Source organism: Dermochelys coriacea, chromosome 16 (assembly GCF_009764565.3).
Source record: "Dermochelys coriacea isolate rDerCor1 chromosome 16, rDerCor1.pri.v4, whole genome shotgun sequence".
NCBI classification, from domain to species: Eukaryota; Metazoa; Chordata; order Testudines; family Dermochelyidae; genus Dermochelys; species Dermochelys coriacea.
This window is the reverse complement of record NC_050083.1, coordinates 20,435,284-20,462,872: the sequence shown is the minus strand read 5'-3', so window position 1 is coordinate 20,462,872 and position 27,589 is coordinate 20,435,284. Positions and strand designations below refer to the sequence as shown.

The 27,589-nt window shown below is 42.6% G+C and overlaps 1 protein-coding gene and 1 long non-coding RNA gene across 5 annotated transcripts in view; both read right to left on the bottom strand.

Annotated features, from left to right (window-relative positions):
* The window catches only part of CAMSAP1 (calmodulin regulated spectrin associated protein 1), a 52,601-nt gene extending 45,511 nt beyond the window's left edge, over nt 1-7,090 (bottom strand). For 3 of the 4 annotated variants that reach the window (XM_043499027.1, XM_043499028.1, XM_043499029.1), the window contains exons 1-2: nt 7,058-7,090; nt 4,452-4,614 (exon numbers count right to left, since the gene is read on the bottom strand). In XM_043499027.1, coding sequence (XP_043354962.1) covers nt 4,452-4,614; nt 7,058-7,075 — 181 coding nt within the window. In that variant the 5' untranslated portion in view covers nt 7,076-7,090. Of the gene's footprint in view, nt 1-4,451; nt 4,615-5,393; nt 5,709-7,057 lie in introns of those variants that run through there. The other variant, XM_038375114.2, reaches the window with a different exon arrangement.
* A 7,668-nt stretch (nt 7,091-14,758) lies between these two features.
* Nucleotides 14,759-26,534, bottom strand: LOC122456924. Its single transcript, XR_006276100.1, has 2 exons — nt 20,634-26,534; nt 14,759-19,756 (listed from the first exon to the last, which is right to left on the bottom strand). It is a non-coding gene; the product is annotated as an uncharacterized LOC122456924 (long non-coding RNA).
* Nucleotides 26,535-27,589: the final 1,055 nt, after the last annotated feature.

The window sequence follows — 27,589 nt, the reverse complement described above, 5'->3', positions numbered from 1 at the left end:
ATTTTTAAGCTCCATTTATGTGAATGTGAAAAGTTTAACTGATCTGGAACCATAAGCATACAGTCAACCTAGGTAACAGTGTAATCCTATCACTGTTATTTTCCCTCTCTCCACTTTTTGTTACATTTACTTATCAGGTATTGTCAATGTGGTAGGATAATGCGCAGTGCAGGGTTGTGTTTTCTAAAGCACAGTAATTGGTCTGATGTGCTGTGCATTGACTCAACCGAGTAGACCATTCTGGTGTGCACTGAAGGTTCCTAGTGTGCTTTAACGTAGTACTTTTTCAAACAGCATTATGTTAAAGTGAACAAAGTAAACTTTAGAATGCACCAGCAAGATCTACACAGTCCAATTAATGCACAGCACATCAGTGTGCTTTAGAAATCACAGGCCTGTTATGCGCGTTACCCCATCGTGTAGTCAAGAACTAAAATTAAGCTCTTTGGGGCAAGGATGATGTTCTCCTGTGTATCTCTAAACCACCAGCAGAGTAGAGTCAATTTTCATTGAGGCCCTTGGATGCCATCATAACAAAAATAAATAATAAGCATGTGGGAGTGAGGAGTAGAGGAGAACGGCGTAAAATTAGAAATGGAGTATGATACAGATTTTATAAGAAGACAATAGAAAAAGAACAAGCATCATGTAAGGAAAGAGATAAAACCATGGAGGAAAGCAGTCACTGAAGACAATGTAGAAAAAGATGGATCGTGATTAGGAAAGAAAAAAGCAAAGTAATACAAAAACACATACATCAAAGCAACTTTTTTTTGTATCACTATATGGAGACAAAGTCCCATTGTTGGCTTAACCACTTAGTCAGTTTTGTGCACAGTATCTGGTTAGAAGCATAGGGAAATACAACAGGTTAAAAAATAAAACCTTTTTCAAATTGTACTGTTTAGAATATTTCTAAGTATCTTCAGATTGGCAGGGCCATGAACAGATTTCATACTCTAATCCTGAAATGTTAAAGTACCTATGTCAATAAAATCATTGGCATGATGAACAAAATACAATTTAGTTTTAATGTTTGGTTTCAGCTGACAAAAAGGATGCTCAGTTCAGGTCAAACTTCATCCTTGATCCACTGAATTACACCTAAATAAGGTATCCTTTAGGACTGTTGCCAGAAATCATCTAGACATTCATACACAGACCTCTGAATTTCTGCAGAGAACTACTAAACTATTGTACCCACATCCTGGCTTCTTTCAGACAGTGCTCCCAAATTGTGAGGAGGGCAGAGAGAACAGGGACAACTGGAACAGGAGAAATGCTACCCTCCACAGCCCCATCCCCTGCTGTTTCCAAATTTCACTGTGGGATGCAGCTAGGAGATGTGCTGTCAGAAACAGGAGGGACAGCAATGCAGAGACAATCCACACAGCTCAACTCCTTCCTCTGCAGAAAGGAGAGCCCTTTCCCCACAAATGCTCCAGGTGCATGGAGTTGGGGAGAATGAGGCTCCTATTAGTAATAGTATTAGTGTAGTGTTATTAGTAGGCTGCTATGATCTATGGCCACCCAAACCCCTCCACTGAAGGGGAACAGTGAAAAGCAAACTCCAGAGGAAGTACATCATGAAATCACGCCCCCTTTTCATGAGAGGGTGTAATCTAGGATCCATGTGTACTTCAGTGCTGAGATACAAAGGTGCAGTTGAACTCCAGATTATCTGTCATGCCCTCAAAGTTATTTTCTTCTTTTATAAGTATCATTTTTGATAAGCACCACAAACTTAGATGATGAGAATCACTTCAAACACACCCAGTGCAATATATATTAGAAAATAAAAACTAAAATTGATATTTGTGAGCATACTGCTGACAAATGACATGATCAGTATTGGAATCCAATTGAAATTTTCAATCCAGCAAAAATTTAAGCATGTGTTTAAACTTTACTCATGTGATTAAAATTCAGCACCTGCATAAGCATGTGCAAGATCAGAAAAAGTGAGAAAAAAACCTTCTCCTTAAGTACTCATTTTTTTAAAAAAAAAAAATGAAGGAAGTCTACTGAGTGATTTCAGGACCATAAAAAAGCTGTTTGGAAACTGTGTATTTCTTCTACCAAATTGACCAAAACTGCTCTGAATGATGTAAAATATACTGCATATACAAATCAGGTCAGCATAACAAAAATCCAAATGAAATTATCTTGACCTCTCTATACCTCCCCTCAAAAACCCACCGAGTAATACCAGAAACCAAAAGACACAGATCTATTATAGATGGATAGCCTGCAAATATTCAGTTTTAAAGGATATTAAGTTAAGAGAGACACGAGACACACCTGAAACTACTACTTTAATAATCCTCCCACAGAAGTGTTAAAAAAAGCACATTTGTCCCTGGATCAAAGATTCTGCATGCTATATTTCAGACCAAGTTATTCTTTTAAATGCAAGTTATAATTCTGTGAAAAATGATCTTAATTTTCATTACAGTGTGGAGAGACCACAGCAAAACCTAACTAAAATTCACTCGGATCCAGCTCCTACAAATATTTCTGCATGTGCTTAACTTTACACACTGCAACTAGTCCCATTGAAGCCAACCAATGGTAGCAACAATGAAAGTCCTAGTTAAAATAATGCTCCTGCTGTTGCTGACATTTAACTCTTATTTACATTTGATCCAAGCAGGTCTAAATGACAGTAGGAAAAAAATGCCAGCAGCCACAGGAGTCTTCTCTACACAAGTGTTCCTGCTATGTCTATCACTGGCAATGCTGTATTGTTTTTAATAAAAATAAGAATTTTTGGCAAAGTTTTTAGTGTAGAAAAGGGCAACTGATTGAACAGCAGCTAGTTCTCTAACTGGCATACACTACAAATTTAGCAAATTGATGCAGGATTAAGGCATAAGCACAGATCCTTGAGCCTACGGAGTCTCACAGAGGTTAATGCCAATGTAAACATGAGGGAGGCAGTCAGTCATCCTTCCTCTGCTCCACAGGATACATGCTAGTGGATCCTAATGCAGGATTAGGTCTGCCTTTTGAAACAAAGCCAAAATATAAACAATGAACCTCTATAACTTGCAAAGCATGCTTTATTTCTACTCACTAAAAATGTCTTTAATGAGGCATTACAAACAACTGAAGCACTTGAAATATATTCATGCAGGACAATGCCTGTTTAGTTTTCATGAGTCTCCAATTATTAATATTGGTAGCAGTAGTCAACATTTATATTACATCTACACCCCCAAAGGCTGCATCAGAATTTTTTTTGTTTAGATAATTATACTATTGTTATTTTACCCTTTACTCCTCTCATAAAATGCAATAACTTCACACTCTGTAGAAAGGAAAATACATTTTAAAGTAACAAGATCACTATCCCCTTTCTACTCTTCATTGTAGAAATATGCAAAAGTGACAGAAAATGTTGACAGTTCTGAAAACACTAGAAGAAAGCAATATTCTTGTTGAAAACAGTCTAAAATATTTAATTGCAGGAATGTACTGTTTTGCTCAGCCCTGTCACAAAATAAGCTAATGTTAATCCAGTAAGCATATTACAGTTTGGCAAATTAGAGTTAGATTAACAGGGCTATTTAATTTTCCAAAACAAGATTTTGCATGTTTTTCAATATGTTTTGTCTAAAAAGACAAGTATTCTGTCAAGTTTATATAGACTGCAGGGCTATTTATGTTCAAATGGTAGCAAGCAAAAATAGACAATATACAAGCAGGTCTACTGCAATGCAAAAAAATCAGTAGATACAGATGCCTATGAAAGTATTGCAAGGTTCCAACATAATCTTTGTTATTGCCATAGGAAAACTCTTTGGATTTCAAGGGTTTCTGACAAAGACCAGTTTATAGAAGTATCTCCCCTTCCTTTATCACATGCTACCTCCTCCCCTGTACTTTAGAATGTAGATAAATGCATTTGTAACTCAAATTAGATTTGTTCGCATTTTTGAAAAAAAAGGAATAGTCTGCTACTCATTACAAGCAGATTCATAAATGACATAGCTTCTTTCATTTTAATTTTAAGTTAACATGACAATCTGCTAAAAAACCAGCATCAAGGTCCTAGCACCAATCTGCAAAGATGACTAGACAAGGATTCATGATAAAGCCTTTGAGGCCTACAAGAGCTAAAGGTTTGCAGGTGGTAACAAAAAAGCTCGGTTTAGGAAAATCCTATTTACTAAAAGCAGTAAGATTTTGGAAATACAAATCATTCATAGTGACAATAGAGAGCGTTCACTGTCAGGTTTCCTGGTACACCAGTTTATTCTGATTCTTTGTTTTATTCTTATTAGATGCATCATAAAATACTGGATTATTTCATGGGAATAGGTTTGACACATTACTGATAATGAAAACAAAGGTTATTTAAGACTGATTTAATTACTTGTGGGATGGCAGGGCAAATTGAAAGGGCAAAAATAGAGACAAGAACGACCGCCCGATGAAAGTGATTTTACCTATTCCATAGGCTTTAGCACAGATCCATTGTAGATTAGCAGCTATTTTTGCTCTGGCTGAATCATAGAGCTCCAAAGGGACAATCTCAACTGCACTATCTGTCAGGGCATCCATTTTTCTTCTGGTGCTATCTCCAATGGCATCAACATCAACATCCACCACCTAAAACAAAAACAATGCAATGGTTTCCATTACATTTAAAAAATACAACACACACATAAAGACTAGCTGCCTGAGCAGATCATTCAAATGCATCGCACCAGGCACAATACCGTAGTGTAGACTGAACAGCACAGGCCTTTAGCCCCGCAAAAGATTTTGTATTGGCTCCATCTATTTGGCAATTGAAAATTCACCCACGCCTGAAAGACACGTACGCCCACCTTCTCCTTTTGAACCCTGCATTTCAGTTTTGCTTAAAAAAGCCACAGCCCTTTGCAGTTGTTGCCAGCCAGGATCAGCAAGGCAGAGGCACAACTCCCATATCCATCACAGCCGTTCAGATAAAGAAAAGCTGAGGCTCAGTCTCTAGCCCTCTCCCGAGGCACCCTTCAGCTCCTGCCCGCCGCAGACACCCTGTCCTCCCCGGCCCGGTGACAGCCTAACAACACCAGCAGGTACCAAGCCGCTGCTGGAGGCTGGTCCCGCCGCCTAGCTCGCGGCCCCCGTGCATCCCTGCCGGGCTGTGGTGGGGGGCCGGGGGCGGCACCGCAGGCTCCTTTCCAGGCCAGGCACCGAGTCAGGGGCTGAGATTTCTCCCCCTCCCCGCGAGGAGATGCCACCACCAGCCCCAGACGCCGGCAGGCAGAGGATGAGGAAGGCGCCCCGGGGATGCCGGAGAGGCCCGGGGGCTTTCGACCCACCCGGCTGCCAGGAGGCTGCTCCCCATGGAGCCCTGGGCCCGGCCCCCGCGGCCTGTAGGCCCGGCCGCCCGCGCTCACCTCGCAGGGCTACGGCAGCTTCATGCCCGGGCCCGGGCGCAGCGCGCGGGCTGAGGGGACGGGGAGGCTAAAAGGCCGGGTCCCGGGTGCGCCGCTCACACGGACGAATGAGCCGCCGTCGGCCCGAGGCTGGCTGGCGCGCGCCCGCGCTCGCTCGCTCTCAGCCCCGAGCCCCCCAGATCGCGCGCGCGCTGCCCGCCGCCTGCTCGCGAGGAAGGGGGGGGCGGGGGCGGGGGCGGGGGCGGCTCGCGCCCGCGCTCGGGGAAAGGGAGCGGGACCGGCGCTCGCGCTCCAGCTCTCGCGTGGGCAACCGCCCCGCCTGTCGGGCCCTGCGCAGGCGCCAGGGCTAAAGCCTGTCATTGGCCGCCTCGTCTTCCCCCACCAACCGTCCCCTAGCGATGAGAGGGGCGGGGCGTTGTATATATAAGGACCTGCTCAGGCCCCCGCCGGGCCGTCTGTGCTGCGGAGGGCTCTGGGTGGAGTGTCAGGGCAGGTGCCCCAGGAGCCGGCTCAGGTCTCCGGCCTTCCCGGGCACATACGGGGTCCCAGCAGGTGTCTTTGGGTGGGTGTGTCTGCTGTGACCTTGGGACCCAGGTCCTGGCATCCCCACCCCAAGCAGGGGCTGGTAGCATTGGGGCTGTATGGGCACGGCAGGGATGGATGCACCCAGAAGGAAGTTGGTTTTGGGAAATTCTTGTCCCAAAACTTGATTGAATGTGCCCAGCCTAGTAAGTGGGTCAGGTTGCAGCCAGGCCCTGTCACCCTCCTCCATCAGTATTCCCTGCTTTTCTTAAAGCCCTAGCTCCCTATCTAGGGAGGAAAATGGTGGCTGCTGAGTAAAGCTGCAAAAGGTGATTTCTACCTGCTCAAAAACCCCAATGCCAATAAAAAATCTTATTTTTTTTTTAAAAAAAATGATTCTTAAGCCCACCTTATGGCTTTTGGAAACAGACTCATGATTTTTGAATTTAGTGTTGCCAATATTGTTTTGTTTAAAAAAGTATAGCCAATAATTGTATCAAAGCCCAGCAGGAAGCTAAAATAGGTTCAAAGTAGTGTTGAACTGATCATTTTGTGCCTCTGCTCCTGTGTATATTTTCATAAGTGACCTGTAACTAAGGCCCCAGTCCTTCAATCAGTACTTTTAGCACCTTTTGGGGTTTTGCCTGGGCTCAGGGATCCATTCTGGTAGATCCACTGCAGGATCTGTGCTGTAATGGTGATTTGTGCTGGAACCTAACCCAGTCAGAGAGAGCTTGGCCGCTGGTCTGACAGGCCTGCTATACTCAAACATCTCCACGTATTCTTATAGTGTCATCATAACTTCGTGTTTGTTAATGTCAGGATATGTTTTCAAGGTGTCTGTTTCTGAAAGTTTTGACCCTTGGTTTACCTAGTGAACCTGAAAACACCTAACTACAAGAATAGACCCATTGAAGTAAAATCAGGTACCTAACTGCAAGTTCAAGGTCTCTTGCCTCTTATGGAACACAGAGAACTACTGGAATTATCAAGTTATTTATCTAGAATAATTTTTTTTATTTGGATGTTCCAACTACCAATACGCGCATGATCTGTCAATGTCAAAGGTGGCTTTGTTTTTTCCTAATGGTGACTAGGTAACACGTTCTGCACATTTCTTAGCAGAAAGGCATTTTGTTCACCTGAGCATGAGTTTCCATCGCAAAGCCATGGAGGGGAGAGAGGTTTGGTAAATGGAGTCTTCTGCTGATTCTTATATTGCAGTTGGGTTTCTCCTACAGTCACTATGAATTGAGAATTTAAAAAATGAAACTAGCAGCAAGAAACTGGAAAAATCCAACAAGATCATGCAAACATTGTTACAGTTTGGACATGGATATAGAAACACATAGTTTTGATCTGCAAAACAATCACAATTTATTGATTATGCCCTGTTATGTGACAGGCCTTTTGCTAGCAGGGATAGAAAATGTTATCTCATTGCTTTACAAAAATTTGGAGTGGTGAATAGTGTTTTGGCTTCTTGCACTAAAATTACCATTTTATTAATTATTATTTTACAGTAAGTTTTTAGGCAGCATAAGGCAAGTAAAAAGATACCATTTCTTGTCCTGAAGAGCTTGCAATCTGAGGGACAGATCCCTGCATTCATGTGGAGCCCTGTTGAAATCAGTAGGGCTCTGAGTGCCTAGGCAGTTTTACCTGTGCTGTCTTCTGCTCCTGATGCGAAATGTACTATGACTTCTTCCTGCATGATAATATCTTGTAACTGCCTTACTTAGGGAACTTGTGTTCTACCATGGAAACAAAAATAGATGCTTGCAGAAGCTCTGGATCTGATGATTAAGTGGCTTATCAGGCACTCAACACTGCCTGATGTTCTAGTAACACTGTCATCCTCAAAACCACATAAGTGATGAAAAGCCTGTATTTAAAATGGGAGGGATATCACTGAGTTGTTAAACTTGTTTGCTTTTGCCATGAGAATGTTAATGACTATCCCGTGTTCTGCAGTATTAAGTAGTAGCAAACTGTTATTATTCACATACCAATTGCTCCTAGCCCCATCCTGCGCTATAATACTTTGGTTAAGACTTAGTTGCTGAAAAGTGTTAGTTTATTGCTTTTTCATATGAAATCATTTTTATGATGCTCTCCTTGATTTCTTTGTCATCAGAGTGGGTGTAAATATGCACTGAGGACTGTTGTGCAACTCATTTTTTCAGGACTACTCTGAAATAATTAGCTAGTCTGTGCCACCTTTGTATCAAAACATGGCACCTTTCCCAGTGATATTGTAGATGGCAAAGCTAGAACCATGCTCTTGATTTCCTTGCCTTTTTGGAAGAATGCTTGGAATTTTACTTTTTTTAAACACAAACCAGTTTGGCTCTCCCAAAGGGCAAAAATATCAACTCGTACCAGCCTAATGACACACAGAGGTAAATTCACAATACAACACATTGGTATTCTGCCACACTGCGACTATCTTCAATATTGCCGTCATAGGTCATTCAGCTGCAGAGACAGAATGAACTGACCCCACCCACTAGCGGCATCTTTGTTGGCAGTCTCATTAGAGAAGCCAAAAACCGAATAGGCAATGGGGTATTAAAACTCTCAGCTCTAAAACAGATCGCTTCAGATCAGAGATGGAGCATTATGGTGGAAGGTGACATGGAAAGTTTATACTGCCACTGTCTGTCCAGCATCTGATCTATAGATAAGCAGAAGATTCCAGTGGCTGGGGCTATCACTCACACATCTTTCACCAACACTAAATTCACAAAAATGGGCAGGAAAGATTTGTGACTTGGGCATTTTGTCATGCTGGGTAACTCTGGCTAGTAAATATAGCAGCTGCACCACATATAGCCTACCACCTCATAAGAACACTCTGCTCTCATTCAGGTTTTGTTTTATGGCTATATTAAAGCCATGTTGCCTGGAGGACAGAACACTGGACTGGGACACCTGGGTTCTACTCCTGGCTCCACCACCAGCTCTATTCAGTGACCTTGCGTAAGTCATTGCCGCTCTGTGCCCATTTCCCTATCTGTAAAATTAGGATAACGAGACTGATCTCCTTTTTAAAGTGCTTTAACAGCTACTGATGTAAAGTGCTAATAAAGTGTGGTTATTATACGAAGCTCTCAAAACACTTCTCCAAAGGCAAGTGTTATCCCCATTTTAGGGATTAGGAACGATAAGAAATCCAAAATAATAGAGCCAGTCACTGGCTGAGTAGGGATGTTTTTCCTCTCCTAATCCCTTAAAAAAATGGTCCATAATATATCAAGGTTTTCCCTACCCAAGCTATAAATGGTATAAAGGTTGGTTTGCTTCTGGCAGCTTGGCCACAGTGCAAAGAAGAAGAAACCATGTTGGTGTCTCATACTCCAGCTCTCCCTTCCTTCCAGCTGATTTATAACCCACATTCTTCCGGAAATCAGCTGTCTGCTGCTGGTGTGGCTCATTAGCATTTCTGTGGGACCGCCTGCCAATCCTCCTATGCATGCCAGGGTAGTTAGCTTTATCTGGAAGTTGTTTTAACAGTATCCCTGCCTTCATCTCTGCACAATTGTTCTTGCCTATATGCTGTCATGGATGGATGGGAGAGGCATCCGATGAAGTGAGCTGTAGCTCACGAAAGCTTATGCTCTAATAAATTTGTTAGTCTCTAAGGTGCCACAAAGTACTCCTTTTCTTTTTGCGAATACAGACTAACACGGCTGCTACTCTGAAACCAGTAAAACCACAGATTTTTTTCCATCATCATGCCCTTAGGTTTTAATGCAACTAAAACATAATCAAGTTAAAAAATAGTTATTAAAGTATTATACAGTAATATTGTCCTACTGGACATTTTAAATAAATAAAATATGGTATTTAAGACAGCACATTGGGAAATGGGACTTGATAATCCCATATGATGTGAATATGAAATAAGGAATTAAGCAGGGCCTTAATTCAGCTGTTGCCTGGACAGTTTTTAAATGTCTTTTTCTCCCCCAGGTACAAAATCCTATCTCATGACAGTTCATTATGTATCCATCCTTTAGGAAGAGAGATCAGAATAATAGTCTTAGTAATACAGGAACAGTCATAGTGCAATTATCAATAATACAGGAACAGTTTCTACAGTGTAATGCAATTATCAGTGATTACTTAGCTTCAGGTCCATAACGCATCAGAAATACGTGATCGCGTGTTTTCTTTATGCATTGGGGATATAAGAATAGGCCACATGCAACAAGTAGATTCTTTTGCAGAAAAAATAAAGTGATGTTCTATTAATAATGAAGACAAAACAAACAGTGTATCCTAATCCATTTAATAATTTTGATATAAAATGTAAATAAAGCCCAGAAACTACACTGATGGGACCTATATAGTTATCTAGACGCATGCTATTTTCCCTCACTTTAAATATGTTGCATTTCAGAGTGTCATCCTAGTAGCAGTATTATTTAAAAAACTATTTTCACTGTTTTTAAGGCTGGTGGAACTTCCCACCAACAGTCTGTAAGTTGCAGTCTATGGGCCCACTCCAGCATTCCTCTTGTAAGCTAACTCTAATTGAAAATCAGGGGAGATGACTTCACTTGTAAGTGAATACGGAGTGTGGTGCTGACTACCAACATGTTACAGAAAGGGGCATCTTACCCATTTATTGCTCATTGCCCCAATATGATAGTCATCTTACTCAAAGTAATATTACTACTAAGCACTTATCTTCAAAGAGCTTAACCAACATGAATGAATCAGTTATTGGCAGGGAGGCTGTCCTTTTTCTTATTTTTCCTCTAATTCTTTTCTTAAGCCTCCCAGTTCTTCCACCTCTCCTGTTTCATTTACCAAATGAAGAATTTGCAATTTCTCACTCAGAATTGTGATAGTACTTAATAATTAGAGCTTTAGTGAAGTCCATGAGTTTTAATTTTTTTAATTAAAATAGGACAGTATTAAATAAAAATACCTTGCATACAGTCAGTTCATGTGTTTCTTATAGTTGCAGAGTTACATCATGTTTTTCAGGGATATGATGGTGCAACAGTACTTACAAACTAGTTTGGATTTCCATAAGAGATTTTTTAGCATCCTATCTTTGCCTTTTGTTCTTGTTTTTCCAGTCCCGCCCCAGAGATACAGGGCATTTGGAAAGTTTTTTGGGTGTTGCCACAATCTAATCAAAAACATTAAATCAAACACACAATTCTCAGATGGGGAAAACAAATCCCACCTACTTCAAACTGCTTTTTGGTGGGAATTATTCATTTGTTTTACATTTACTGTATATTGTGACAAAGTTCCTCCTCTACCTTGGTGGGTCTTGTGCTTATTGGCAGATTTGCTTGCCTTGGAGCTTCACGGCAGCCCTCAGTTTGGCCGTTTTCGTGAACCCACAGTCCAGGTCAACTCATCCTGTGTCTGGCCAGGAGTTGGGAGGTTTGGGGGGAACCCAGGCCCTCCCTCTACTCCAGGTTCCAGCCCAGGGCCCTGTGGAATGCAGCTGTCTAGACAGCCTCCTGGAACAGCTGTGCGACAGCTACAACTCCCTGGGCTACTTCCCCATGGCCTCCTCCCAACATCTTCTTTATCCTCATCATAGAGCCTTCCTCCTGCTGTCTGATAATGCTTGTACTCCTCAGTCCTCCAACAGTCCACGTTCTCTCAGCTCCTAGCGCCTCTTGCTCCCAGCTCCTTACACATGCCCCACAAACTGAAGTGAGCTCCTTTTTAAACCCAGGTGCCCTGATAACCTACCTTAATTGATTCTAGCAGCTTCTTGATTAGAACACCTGCAGCCAATCAGCCTGTCTGTCTTAATTGTCTCGGAAGGTTCCAGAACAATCAGGAACCTTCCTTGTTACCTTACCCAAGGAAAAAGGGACCTACTTTACCTGGGGCTAATATATCTGCCTTCTATTACTCTCCTGTAGCCATCTGGCCCTGCCCTGTCACAATATTTAAAAACAAAAATAGTTTTCTTGTAGAGCACTTGTTTCCTGAAAGATACCTTGAAAAGTAAAATTTCACCATATTGTAAATGACTATTCCCAACTTTTATACTATTTAAATATTATTGGAATGCAATGATTAATGGAAGGGCAGAAAAATGAATAAGAAAAATCTCACTGAAGTGCTAAACCCCCACATGCTCAGGTCCATTCCAATCTGGGTGGCATATTATAACAATTGGCATGTTTTGATATACACAGCAGCATCTTCATGCCAATTTAGGAGTACCTCTTTCATGGACAGAGGTATAAAAGTCTCAGGACATTGGCACATTTCAGTTCCAGTTAAACAACACATACCCCTCTCATGCATCAGATGTTTATACCTGGTATTCTCAGCAACAATGGTCTAAACTGCACTAAAATATTACCTTTAGATTCATAGATACGAAGGTCAGAAGGGACCATTCTGATCATCTAGTCCGACCTCCTGCACAGCGCAGGCCACAGAATCTCACCCACCCACTCCTATGAAAAACCTCACCCATGTCTGAGCTATTGAAGTCCTTAAATCATGGTTCAAAGACTTCAAGGAGCAGAGAAGCCTCCCTCAAGTCAACCATGCCCCATGCTACAGAGGAAGGCGAAAAACCTCCAGGGCCTCTCCAATCTGCCCTGGAGGAAAATTCCTTCCCAACCCCAAATATGGCAATCAGCTAAACCCTGAGCATATGGGCAAGATTCACCAGCCAGATACCCAGGAAAGAATTTTCTATAGTAACTCAGATCCCATCCATCTAATATCCCATCTCAGGGGATTTGGCCTATTTACCCTGAATATTTAAAGATCAATTACTTACCAAAATCCCATTATCCCATCATACCATCTCCTCCATAAACTTATCGAGTAGAATCTTAAAACCAGAGAGATCTTTTGCCCCCACTGCTTCCCTTGGAAGGTTATTCCAAAACTTCACTCCTCTGATGGTTAAAAACCTTCGTCTGATTTCAAGTCTAAACTTCCTGGTGGCCAGTTTATACCCATTTGTTCTTGTGTCCACATTGGTGCTGAGCTGAAATAATTCTTCTCCCTCTCCTGTATTTATCCCTCTGATATATTTATAGAGAGCAATCATATCTCCCCTCAACCTTCTTTTAGTTAGGCTAAACAAGCCAAGCTCCTTAAGTCTCCTTTCATAAGACAAGTTTTCCATTCCTCGGATCATCCTAGTAGCCCTTCTCTGTACCTGCTCCAGTTTGAATTCATCCTTTTTAAACATGGGAGACCAGAACTGCACACAGTATTCTAGGTGAGGTCTCACCAGTGCCTTGTATAACAGTACTAAAACCTCCTTATCCCTACTGGAAATGCCTCTCCTGATGCATCCCAAAACCGCATTAGCTTTTTTCACAGCCATATCACATTGGCAGCTCAGTCATCCTATGATCAACCAATACTCCAAGGTCCTTCTCCTCTTCCGTTACTTCTAATTGATGCGTCCCCAACTTATAGCTAAAATTCTTGTTATTAATCCCTAAATGCATAACCTTACACTTCTCACTATTAAATTTCATCTATTACTATTACTCCAGTTTACAAGGTAATCCAGATCCTCCTGTATAATATCCCGATCCTTCTCCGAATTGGCAATACCTCCCAGCTTTGTATCATCTGCAAACTTTATTAGCACATTCCCACTTTTTGTGCCAAGGTCAGTAATAAAAAGATTAAATAAGATTGGTCCCAAAACCGATCCCTGAGGAACTCCACTGGTAACCTCCCTCCAACCTGACAGTTCGCCTTTCAGTAGGACCCGTTGCAGTCTCCCCTTTAACCAATTCCTTATCCACCTTTTGATGTTCATATTGATCCCCATCTTCTCCAATTTAAATAATAATTCCCCATGTGGCACAGTATCAAATGCCTTACTGAAATCTAGGTAAATTAGATCCACTGCATTTCCTTTATCTAAAAAATCTGTTACTTTTTCAAAAAAGGAGATTAGGTTGGTTTGGCACGATCTACCTTTTGTAAAACCATGTTGTATTTTGTCCCATTCACCATTGACTTCAATGTCCGTAACTAATTTCTCCTTCAAAATTTTTTCCAGGACCTTGCATACTACAGATGTCAAGCTAACTGGCCTGTAGTTACCCGGATCACTTTTTTTTCCTTTCTTAAAAATAAGAACTATATTAGCAATTCTCCAATCATTCGGTACTACTCCTGAGTTTACAGATTCATTAAAAATTTTTGCTAATGGGCTTGCAATTTCAGGTGCCAATTACTTTAGTATTCTTGGATGAAGATTATCTGGGCCCCCCGATTTAGTCCCATTAAGCTGTTTCAGTTTTGCTTCTACCTCAGATATGGTAATATCTACCTCTATATCCTCCTTCCCATTTGTCATGCTACCATTATCCCCAAGATCCTCTTTAGCCTTATTAAAGACTGAGGCAAAGTATTTGTTTAGATATTGGGCCATGCCTAGATTATCTTTAACCTCCACTCCATCCTCAGTGTTAAGCGGCCCCACTTCTTCTTTCTTAGTTTTCTTCTTATTTATATGGCTATAGAACCTTTTACTATTGGTTTTAATTCCCTTTGCAAGGTCCAACTCTACTCGACTTTTAGCCTGTCTCACTTTATCCCTACATGTTCTGACCTCAATTAGGTAGCTTTCCTTGCTGATCCCTCCCATCTTCCACTCCCTGTATGCTTTCTGCTTCTTCTTAATCTAGAAAGAGTGGTCTCCTACCAACATCTTTCTAAAGCTTGTACCACATTTATTTTCACTTAAACATTTTGCATTCACTGGAGAATTCTGTACAGAAGTGGGTGTTAGCGTGGGAACAAAACTGGGGTCACTACGTTCCAGTCTTACTGTGGGATGAATGAAGACAGAATTTTCCAGGCATATCTTGGGAAAGCACATGCTCTAAGATACATGGATGATTTATTTGACCAAGACATTTGTTACATTTGTAATCAGTTTCCATAATGGCCTGGGATATGTATGCAATACAGTATTTCTAAGAATGGGGTTCCATTTCTACACTATAGCATTACTCCCTAAGCAGAGAATAAGATAGTAGATAACAAATGGCCCTGGAGCATGAGCATAAGACTAGAGCTCACTCCAGGGGAACAATAGATTTCATAATGTGTGCGAGTTTAGCTCAAGTGGTTTATAAAGATAAGCAAGGACCTCAGAATGAATTTGAGCCTTCTCTTGCTCTGGGGCCATTTATTAATATAATAAATCTTTTGGTAGTACATAAAAAGGGAGAACACCCTAATGAAAAACACTACTGTATTTGGCAGCAGCTGCCCTAGCTGCTGCAGGATCTCTAAGATGAGCTGCAATGTTTCAGATCATGTTATATAATACCGAACAACATATTTTCCTCTGAAGGGCAGGCTTGGCTCCCGGGATGGGTAACTGGATAGAACCTTAACTTACATCTTAACTTGATGGGTCTGAATTCAGCCCCGGCAAGTAGTGATTAGCAGTAACCATATGACAGATGTTTGATGGCTTGCTGGGTGAATTGAGTTTGATGGGGTCAGCTCAGCTTCCACTCGATGAATGTTGTCATCACAAAAGAAGCGCTGACTCTTCCTTATGGGCAATCTGAGCTAAAAGGACTGAAGGAGTCTCAGAGAATGAACCCCTAGAGGTAGATCCTTCCAACACGAAGTGCAGACTCAGTGGAAGCATGACGTAAGGAAGTTTACATGTCCTACTGGAACCACGCTGCATCTGTTACACTGCCTCATAGGAGACCAAAGACAACTCTGAAGCCATCTCTCCACCACATTAATTCACTAAGGCAGAATTTTCATCCTTTATTAGGTGCTTGCAGATTCATTTACTGCAATAGACAGCTTGCTGCTGGCTGAGCCCTTCGCTGTTACATCTATTGCCACAGGAAAATGTTAATTTGCAACATTAGTCATTGAGTGACTAGGACAAGCTAAGGCTGATAAGTCTATGTCCAGAGTAGTACAAGAGCCTTCTTAGTTATAGGACACTTAGATATTGCTCCGTATTTAAAAACATTATATTGCAGATCTGAACACCTCCAGGAACAAATACAATTCTGAAGCTAAATCTTTTAACTCAATGGTTCTGCCATTCCCCATCTTTAAACAGCCAGATTATATATAAAGAGGTTGAGGGAAAGGCCCATAAAAAGATGCATTTGTAACACTCCTTAAACAGTGATGCCAATGTTTGAAGACTACTGAGGTGCTTATAACTTTAACCCCCACTGAAGTGCAATGGAATAGATGGATTCTCCTCACTGGGGGAGACTTCACAGTAAAAAAAATAGCATGAGTTTTGCTCAGTTATAAACAAGATGGCACAGTCTGAGGTTTATACAGGCAAAACTGCCATCAAAATGATTGAGAATTGTGCCTGCACTGGGACAACAAGGTCTGGCCCTGATTGTCAGTTGTGACCCCTCCATTCTGGGTAAGTAACTTGTTTTGGAACCAAAAATATCTGCAAAGCTTCTGGGTTCACTGCACCTGGGTTTTCATCACCAACCATTTATAAAGTACTTTAAACATATAGGAGACCTAAAGAAGAGCTCTGTGTAGCTCCATAGCTTCTCTCTTTTACCAACTGAAGTTATTACCTCACCCACTGCATCTCTAAGTGTTTATGGCACTATACAATGGCAGGTCTGTGCCAAACAGAGAACAAGTCAATATCCTCAGGTTCATTTCAGATATGCATTCAGTGCTTATTTGAATGTCTTTTGGTCACTGCACATTTGTCTAATGAGGCCAAATATGGAATAATCTGAGTTCTTTTTTTAGCCTACTTCTTCATTTATCACTGTCTCTACATGTTTAGTCTTGGTGGCTGGATCCTGCTTGTGCTTTTCTTTTCTTTTCTCCCCTCCCCTCCCCCCCCGGCCATTTTGTTTTAGAGTCTCTTTTACACAGCAAAGTGATGGTGCTCATGTATACTGAAGGAAGACAGAATGGCATCTGTGATGGAATAGGGAGCATTAACCTGGTAATGTTGCATGGGAGTTTTACTAGTTTACTGTCTGCATTAATACTAGATGATGGTGGGATACAAAGGTGTGACTTCACTTGAGAGATGATACTTGAGCACATAACCTAAGCCCAGGAGACGGTTGGGGCCAGGTGACACCTTCTGCCCAGGAAACTGGACAAAGACTGGAGGAGGAGCCGCCGGGGGGGGGGGGGTAGCTGGGGGATACTGCTGCAGGGGTTTCAGTTTGGAGCTGGCTGGGGAAACAGAGGGAGGCCCAGAACCCAGGTCTGGGCTCCTGGCTCCCTACCCACCCCCAATATGGACCTGACTGAGGGGTCCTGTTCTCTGTATCTACAAGATCTGTTTTGGACTGTGTTCCTGTCATCTAATAAACCTTCTGTTTTATTGACTGACAGGAGTGATGGTGAATCGGAGGAAGTGAGGGCTGCAGGGCCCTGACTCCCCCACATTCTGTAACAGCGTCTACTCCTGATAAGCCTTCCCCTAACCCGTGTTATTAGCTCCTGCACTTTCATGAGTATAAGGTTAAGCCACAGTTTAAAAACAAGAACAGTTTTTCTTTTGAGCAAGTCAGAATAGCCCCTTCCCATCCCCCCCCCTTTGATTTATTCATTTTAACTACAGGGCAGGGAAAGATTAGAGACGAAAAGTCAAGATTTGAAGGCAAATCAGGTACAAAGTCACCACCTCATCCTGCATTGAGAACCAGGCAGCCAGAGGCCAGCACTCCTGCAGAGGCTGACTGACTTCACAGGTCTTCCACCTGCCTGGCTTTCCATGAAGGATCAAGGCCTGACCGACAGATTTCTCCATGCACCACACTTCTCCCGCTTCCTGTTCTTTCTTGCAGCAGGGATACCGCAAGCTGTAGCCTTGTGGCTGAAGGACAGCACTGGGAGTCACAAGACCAGTATTCTACTTTCAGCTATGCCACAGACCATCTGAGAGACCTGGGGCACATCCCAACCTTCCCTGGCCCTGTTTTGCCATCTGCGAAAAGTGGGTAATACTCCCCATCTCACATGGAGATATACAGCTGAGTGCTTTAAGACTCTTGGGTGAAAAGCGCTGTAGCAGGGTATTTTACCTATACTATTAACTTACTGGAGGTAAATGCACTTTTGGCCTTTTCTTCCTGAACCTTTGCAGTCTCCTTAAATCACCTGGTGCTCAAATGACTCCCTGCAGAAGCAAACACAGCCACTGTCCGTGCGCTTCACCCAGCTGCTCACCGACACAGGCTTTGGCCTCCAACCCACATTCTCTGACTCATCCCAGTGAATGACTGCTGCAAATGTGGTGGATCTGAACACCAGCATAGCAAGCATCACCATGGCAACCACAAAATGAATCATGATCATTTTATAACGTGACATCACAAAAAAGCAAGAGAAGTGGGGGGAAGAAGAAGGGTGGGGGGGAGAGATGAAGTATTTCCAGGCAGAGCAATCTGTGTATGTTATACCCACAATCGAGACAGCAAAGAGCTCAAGCGGAGAGAAGTGCCTCTGCCTCCACTTGCGGTAAAGACAGGATGAAAACAGCAAGTGGCTAGGTGGGATTTTTTTCCCCCTTGCTCATTAAAGTAAGAGCATTATGTCTGAAGAAGACATTTCAATTCTGTTTTCTTCCCCCAGGGTAACATTTTGATTGCCAGCCAATTCCTGAAGCAGAGAGGGTACTTCTATTTTCTGTGTGCATCTGCATAATTAGGATGGGCTGAGAACTGAATCCATTTAAATTTCTGCTTTGTTCCTTGACAAAAGCTGACCTCAGGATGATATTTTCAATCTGCTGTAAAAAGGCCACTTCCATGGCAGAATTTAGGATGGGGGATCCAAATGGTACAGCCTCTGCAGTTCCATAGCAGACAGGATATGAGCCCTGCTGACATGAGAGATCTTCTGTTCAAGCCCCCCGACTGAAACTGGTCTGATTTAACTATAATGGGGAGCAGGGAGAGAGACCACCATAAAACACCAGCCAAAATAATTCCTCACTTACATGTGGGTTTAGGCCTCATCTGGAGTAACTAAATCAGTTTAAAAATCAGTCTTGTTGGTGCTAACCCCCAATGCAGATACGCTTAAATCAGTTTAATCCTTACCTTACTTTGATTTAGTTTATGTAAACCCTAAAACTAGAAGGCTTACAGGGAGACAACTCCGAATCCTCCTAGGGGAGAAAAATCTAGCTGCAAAGCAGGTTTTATTTACACGAATTAGAATTTTGCTGATCCCTACTTCCAGACAGGCCAGTGTCTCCAAATAACACAGCTGAATGTGCTAACAGGACCGATTTTTAAGTCAATCTAGTTAAACAAACGCACCTTTCTTGTATGGCCTCAGATTATTTTCTCTGTAGGTCTAAAGCCTAATTCTGCATTCCTTGTACAAAGGGGCTGGTCTACGTGGGGAAATTTACCAGCATTACTATACCAATACAATTACTTCCCACATGGACACACTTATCCAGAAGAACAGTGGCCCTTCATCGATTTTTCTTATACAGAAGAAAAGGTCACTGATATTCTGAGCTGTCCACATAAGGATGTATACAGGTATAATTAAACTAGTAGTAATCCTGGTAAATTTCCCCAGGCAGACAAGGGAATTGTCATTTGCTCCAATTAACTAGAGAGTTTGAGGGCCTGGTTCTGAATTGCCCTACATCACTTACAAACAATACCATGCTAACTTTGGTACATTTCACACCCATTTTGCACGATATAACTGATGATCCAAGGTGCAGGACAATGAGAAAAATCAGGCTTCAGGTGTTCGAGGCATGCATGTCAGATCATAAATTTGAAATTTGTTGTTATTAACATGTTGCCTCAACCACCTCTCTAGTCTTTCAAACAAGGGATGGCTTCTGGAGCCTAGGGAAATGAACGTACAGGATTAAAACTAGATGGAAAAGTAACTAAGATTTACCATACATCTAGAAAGAGGAAACCCTGTGCTGTTAATATGTTAAGACAAACAATCATGTCTTTAAACATGTGAAGAAAGTTATTACTGCAGTGATAGTTGCCTGATAAGTCAGGCAAGTAAAACACAAATTACACATTGAACTCATGAGAAAAGCTAAGGTTCGCTCTAAAAGAACAGGACTTCGTCAGTTAGCAACTCAAATTCTCTCTCTTGCCAATGTGATATATACCCATTAAGATATTTTTAAAATTCTTATGTTACCAGCACTACTTTTAGTTAACAACCAAAACAGTTTTAAATACTTGCTTGACTTTTTAATCAACCTTCAAGTTGGATGGTGCATAGAGACTCAGTTTTGCTTTCTGGTTCTCCTGCACTAGCACAATGCTGCAATACTTGGTTACAGGGGAATAGCAAAACCATAAGTCCAATCATAAGATTCTCTTCTTAAATTTAAAAGAATGTGTTAACACTTTTTAAAAACAAAAACAAAAAAAACCAACCATGAAATTTACATTTGGCCCCAAGTTTTCTGATGGTCTCTAAGGGCTTTTGATTTTATGCACCAGGCTGAGGCAGGTGCTTATCCCAGCTCCTTGTTGATATCAACACTTACTATTATTGTCCTTTTATTTGCACACCCTTCCTCCTCTGACTCTTACTAGTGGTGGTAGCATAGCAACCTCTATTGATGGCTTCCCAACAGTTCCACAGTGACAGCCACTCAACACACTGGTTCATCGGTGAAGGTTACTCCTCTCCCTTTGCTTAGAGACTCTCAGCCCAAGAGGAGAGAAATGTGTCATAACCTGTAAAACCTACCTCTTTCCTTCTTTGTGATTCAGGACCTGACCGGCAACACCAACTGTCCAACCACTGCATGTGCAGGGCTCAGGGCAGCAGGTCTTGCATGTTAAATCATGAAATCCTGGTCCTCCATCTCCTTTGAGAAAAGAAAAATAAAATGCAAATAACATCAGATGAATGGATGGAAAGCCTGATAATACTGGATGGTGGGTTATATTCCCTCCCTCACAAATTGAGCTGAGACAAGCAGCCATCTGTTCAGGATAGGTTCCATCAATCTGACATTTCTGCCCCCAAGGGTGAGAAATAACTAAGTTATCTATTGTGCCCCAGTCACCTAATTTGTGAATTTCACCATCAAATATTTATTAGCGGTTATAATGAAGGGAGAGATTTAGCATTAACAATGGAGGCTTTAGGTAAACCCTGCCATGGATAAATCACTCCTTAAGCAGACATTAAAATGAAGGAGGATTAAAACAGTGTCTTTTTTCGTGAGAAACTACCCTAAGGATCATTTTGCACATGAGAAGCTGTGAAATGCTTTTGATTTCAGATGCAAGTGTCACATCATGTGACACGTTTTACCATTTTGTTCCCAGCTATTTCCTAGGCCGTGCCCTAGGTATGACTTATGTCCCCAAATCCTGCAGTCCATTTATAGTCAAAACTCCCAATGAAGCACTGGAAGATTTAGCCCATCACGCACATCCAGAGTTAAGAGTCATTATGGTAGTGATAATACAAACCTAATTTGAATAATATCTGCTTGTTCACCAAGATACAACCATCTAGAATACACCAACCCTTTATAATGAAATTTCTAAAATGATTGATAGCATCTTATGTACTCTTCTTTGGCAAGTCTTTTACCAAAGCCAGAAATAAGCTGGTTTACTGTGTGTATTGTATGCAACTATGTATGCATGTGCTGTCCAGTAGGTACAATGATGAATACCACTGCAGTGTTTATTTTGTAATTGAACAATTTATAATTAGAGAGACAAGGAAGTTTTAACTGAATCTGATCCCATAAGCAAAGGTGGGTATATGAGATGGATGAGAAGCTGCCACGTAATAATCTAAGCATACTGAGATGTAATAATTTGATGAACACTGCAGGTGACCTGGTCAGTGAAGTTATTGTATAGTGGGTAGTAAGACTTGCCTGTATAAATGCATTGATCTCGTTTAATAGATGGTCTGGGAAGAACAAACAGGAAGGCAATGAAACGGCTCCCCAGATGAGAACACCCCAGTATACACATCAATGACAATGGCCTACTTTCAGACTCCAGGCCAAAGTGACAGTTGTTTTGCCACACTGGGAGACTGGACATCAAAAGAAAAGGAAACCGTTAAAAAACCTTCCTTGGGACAAATGAGGTCAATTGGGTGCTGCCCAGGGAGAGACTCTGGAGGAGTTGGAAAGCATTGGCTCCTAGATCCAGGGAAGGATAAGCCTTAGGGAAAGGCAGTCATGCATATAGCCTGGTTGATCATTTTTAAGGTCTGTTTTCTCTGAAACGCTTTTGTTCTAAATAAATACTTTGCTCCAAGGGGGCTGTTTGGTATCTGGATACTATCATCCTAGCTCTAGAGGGAACAAAACTGCAGGGTCTGAACCAAAGTCAGACCTGCTGAGATAATCTCTGTTGATATACTGCAACCCAGAGGCCGTTCTGAGCGTGAGAGAATTGTGTGATTCCAGATGGCTAAAGGCCCAAGACCTTGCGTGGGTGTGTGTGTGGGGGGGGGGGGGGGCTGTTTCAAGGGACCAGGAGTGGCCAGAGGTGTAGTTAGTGTCGTAACTGGGATATATTCGGAGGCAACAGTGAGATGGGGACAGTGGTGAAGTGTCAAGAGCTGTAAAAGCAAATACTGCAGAAGAAAAGAAAAGAGAAAAACAGCCCTATATTCTTTTCCAGGAAGAAAATAGGGAAAAGATGGACATGAAGGATGAGTTACAAGCAACTCAAGAAAAGTCAGCAGGCGGAGTTATGCTGACAGGCAGCTCAATTCTCAAGAGCTGACCACATCAGTTAATCCAATGTATTCTGACACTCAGGAAAGGAACCAAGGACCAACACTGGACTGAGGTGGCAGGAAACAGACCAGAGATCTGAGGTGTTCTAGCTGCCAGGGATCAGGACACCAATAGGCCAACTGCCCAGGGCTCAGACACTGGCATGGAGCCCTGGCAGGTGAGCATATTGATATTCAGGCCAGAGGAGGGCTGGGATGTTGGCCCTCCAATGCAGCAGGCTAATCATGAGGATATAGCCCCAAAGGGGAGGTTAAATGCACATGTGACTGAATTCATACTTTAGAGATCTGTGCACCTATCCTGCTGCACCCCGTGAGTAAAATACAGCCAGATCCCCAATAGAAACGTCCTTGAGTCAGATGGGAGAAGAAGCAGGCTCACCTCTACTCAGCAGATATGGAACAAAGGGGCCCCACAGCCTCCATGCGGGGTGCAAGCCCAGGCAGTCAAAGGGCTAGTCCACTGCCACCCCTCACTGGGGGAGCTGGGGTGTTGCCAGAGGGGATCCTGACCCCACTCAGGGGAGGGGCAGAGAATGGAACTCAACTCAGGGGAAGGTTTGAGATTTCACACGTAGCAAAAGTTGGGGACCCCTCATTTACAAAAGGCATTGCTTGGCTAAGGCCTGTTCTGCAGGGGGACAAGCCCCTCACGGCTGCCCCAACTGATGAGAAATACTGGGGTGAGTAGAGCATGTGGGGAGCAGGGCCAAGGGGGCAGTTAGCTCTGTAACCATGCCAGTATAATTTCCATTTTCCTTATGCAGCTGAATCAGCATCCAATCCCTTATATTGTTGTGTTAGTTTAAGTACCTTGTATTAAGTGGCATTGTTACAAGACTTCCCCAGACACTTCATTCAGTTCTTTGTTTCACTGGCAAATCTGGGCTAGTTTAAGGACTGAGTTTCTAAGGGCTTTGTTTTAAAATAGCTAATAGTACCATCTTCATAGCACTGCTAATTTTTCAGCCTGTGTACAGAGAGAAACACACATATAAAGGGATGAATTTGTTATGAGCTAGGCTACAGAAGTTAAATTTATCATTTAATTCAGATCATTAGACATTTATACAGTCTAGGGCCATTTGTCCTCTATTATAGTCCAACAGGAGAGAGAAACTGCCCTGTCCTTGTGCATTTGGGATTATTCCCCTGACTAACTACGCATCACTTCCTAACCTCACTGCTCACTTTTGTTCCATTCATTGCCTGTCATCTTTGGCCCTAACAATCACTTTTCTCTGCTAGCATTTAGCAGCAGCATGTTATTTTGCTCTTGCTATGCATTGCTCTCTTCTAGTACATCTCCCCCTGCTGGGCAAATGCTAGCAAGACACACCCAGCATTTACATTTACTGTCAAGACACAGCCTACTTTAAAGGGGACCTGCACAAAGGGTGGGAAATTGGGTTTGTATCCCTTGCTTATGCTTTCTTCTGGGGGCTAAAGAAGTCTGGACAGGCAGTTGTCTCCCCCCATGCCCCATGGGGGTTTTTTGTGTTAGAAATTCAGGTTTCATCAGTCCTGAATGTCATGAATGAATGACAGTGAAATAAGAACAGGAGTACTTGTGGCACCGTAGAGACTAACATTTATTTGAGCATAAGCTTTCGTGAGCTACAGCTCACTTCACCGGATGCATTTCGATAAATGCACACCACAACAGCTGAGGGGGCAAGGGATTGTTAGTCAGGCTGCTTAACGCACTGGTTTGCTAGTTTCTGTTCATGCCTGCTTTACTTCAATGACTAACATACATTCTGGAGGAAACATGTCACAGATTGAGCAGCCCCACCCCTCTCAAGTGCAAGAACTCACGGAACAGATGCACTCACTCACACCCACACCCCTCCCCAAGAGGTCCACTAGCAAAACAAGGGAAGAGCAGCTTTGAGAGTCCCAATATTTCTGAGGCTTATGTCTACATTATGAGGTAGGGATGTTGTGCCCCTGCTCATGTATTCACACTGACACCAGCTCTCATGGAGCAAGCACAAGTATAAACAGCAGCGTAGCTGTGGTAGCAAGGAGGCACAGCTGAGCTGTGCCTAGTACAGACCCGTTTGGCTCAGCCATGGTTCCCCTTCGGCTACCCGCACTGCTGCGGCGTCACTATTTATACCCATACTAGTTCAAGGACAGCTTGCATACGTGTACATGAGCAGGGGAATCGTATCCCCAGTGCATAGTTTAGACATTGCCTGAAAGTAAAAACCAAATGAAGTCCCGACCCTAAACAAAACCCTGTCAAGCCTTTTTCAGACACCGCAGAATCAAAAGGGCCAAGCTCTATTTTCAAAACTCCTCGGCACATCATCATCTTTAAAAAATAAGATCTACTGATTGCTTTGGAAAGGTGCCACATGCAGGGAAGTGGAACTTGAAGCCTTCTATTTAGCCCTGAAATACATTCACTAGAGCTTCCTCATGTGCCCCAGTCTGCTCTGTATGCTGGAGAGATGAGGGGGAAGTTCAGTCTCCATCACATCTTTGCCCATTAGGGTGGGGAAGCTATTTGTGCTGCCCTGTCTGTTAGGACTTGCAGTTAGAGCACTCACTAGTTACATACAGGATTACAGACTAGTCATCAGCTAGTTGCATCTTTGAGTCAGACCTTAGGAGAAAAATGTTTTAGAAATGCAGACATGGCCCAATGTTCCAGCCCTTGAGAGCCTCCCTCGGCCTTAGGGTGATTATACCTCCAGAGCCATTTGGTTAAAGCACAGCACTGGGAGCAGGACTCTCAAGCACTCTCTTCAGTTCTACCACCGTCTCCTTGTCTGGCCTTTGGCAAGCGACAATCTGTGCCTCTCTTTAACCATCGAGCTACTTTACCTGCCTCACAGGGGCATTGTGGGACTGCCTAAGGTGCTTGAGCCCCACTCCTGAGGTCTGCTCTGCGCAGGCAGGAATCTTGCTCATGCAGAGCCCTATAGGCTCTGCCTGCATGGACAAGCTGGTAAGATCAGTTCCTAAGTCTGGAAACACTGAGTTCCTTGCCTAAAGATGCTAGAGAAATATTAAAATAGCATTACATTTGCTTTAGAGTAGCGTGTGTAACTTTACATTCAGAAACAAATATTTTCATAATTTGATGCATTTCACATAGTTATTCATAGCAATGCTGTGAGTACCTTTCTTCTATAAGATCAGATAAACAAAACCAGAAATACTGAAGCTTCATTATCTCTCAGTCACAGGCTTTGTTTATTTGATCTCCTAGCCAGAGATGACAGCAAGAAATACTTTTAGTGAGTAAAAATTCTGTGCAAGGCTCCACATTTAGCATAAAGTGATGGTAAGAAATTATTTAGCTGCAGTGAAACAGACTTCCCACCTAATCTAAAAATTAATATTGTAATTTCAACTGCTTTTATTTCTTAGAGAGCCATTTGCATGAAGAGTTACACACATGAATGACTTGTCCCTAGTGCCTGCATGCATGGCTCCCCGCTCCTCTGGCAGTTTTTCCTATGTACCTTTTCATATGAAGCCAGGGGTCATGGAATAGAACACTGCTCAAGTACCATAAGCTTTTATTTTTATAAAGGAAAGCTATATATAGACATAGTAGTAACTGATGGAAACCTGACAGACTTATTCGCTCAGGAAATGTAACATTAATGAATGCCAGAGAGTTATAAAGGTCTCACTCTTGGGCCATTTCACCCAAGCAAGGGGGGCATGGGGAGCATAATTTACACTTGATCCTGCAATGAGCTGAGCAGGGGCACATGGGTCCAACACTATAGAGACCATTGCAAAACATGGCCTAAATTGATCTCCAGTGTGTACTTCACCAGGCCTATCTATCTCTGCCTCTGTTCCCAAATATATGGGAGGCCTGTTATTTAAAAACAAAAAACAAAAAAAAAAGCCACACACACACACACACACACACACACACACACACTCTTTACTTCCATCTAAATTGGAAGATCATCAAAGCTAATTTTTTGTTCCCGGATCTCAACTAGTGAGACCTCCTCCTCCCTCTTCTGGCACCGATATCCCTTGTCAGCCAGGACCACGGGACACAGCTGGGAAGAGAAGCAACCTCAAGGACCAAGATGCTACAATATTTCCCATCACGTATGGTTTTCTACTGTAGTTTCAGAGCTCTGAACAGATACAGCACTGTACTGATAGATTTCTCAGAGCATATTGCCCCTTCTTGGGGACGAAGGAAACACACATGAGCAACCGAGATCAAAATCCTTACAGTTTTGTGATTTACAGAGGTTAATATGCTGGTAAATTATTAAAGAGAGGAGAACCTCGTTAAAGCCCAGCAGTCACCACGAGCAACAAGCTTGTGTGTAGAGAAACATAGCTGTAACAGGGCTGTTAAGAGTCGGCAGCTATATGGAAGTCCCATGGCAGTGTCCTTTTAGGAGAATTCAGAACGGCTGAAACTAAAAGTATTTCCCTTGTCTTCTGGACAGCTGAGCTAAATACCATGTTTCCATGCACTGGCTGCATGGAGTTCAGTCACATGGTTGTGAATTGGCAGTGAGCATTTTCCGGCTATCGCAATGTTCCTGCTGCCCCTTTCTGTACGGAGAAAGGGAATGCACAAGAAGGGGAGAAAAATAAAAAAAATCCCGTTACCAAAGAATCCAAAAATTGTCTTAATCTCCATCCCTCCTTCTGCATACACACGGCCCTTGACAGTGCAAGAATTGGAGATCTAGTAAGCGCCCACTGGTATTATTCAGGTTAGTCAATTACTTCAAATAGCCTTTTCAGAAATGGTGCTATTCTTCTGGCAACAGTATGGATGGATGTCAAAAAGCACCAGAATAAATAATTCACTATAAAAAGCTGTGTGTGTATGGGGGGGGGGGTGTTGAAGAGGGGTATATAAAACTTAAACCCAAAACACTCTCAGGGGGAAGGGACAAGTGCTTCACTCTTACTGTAAA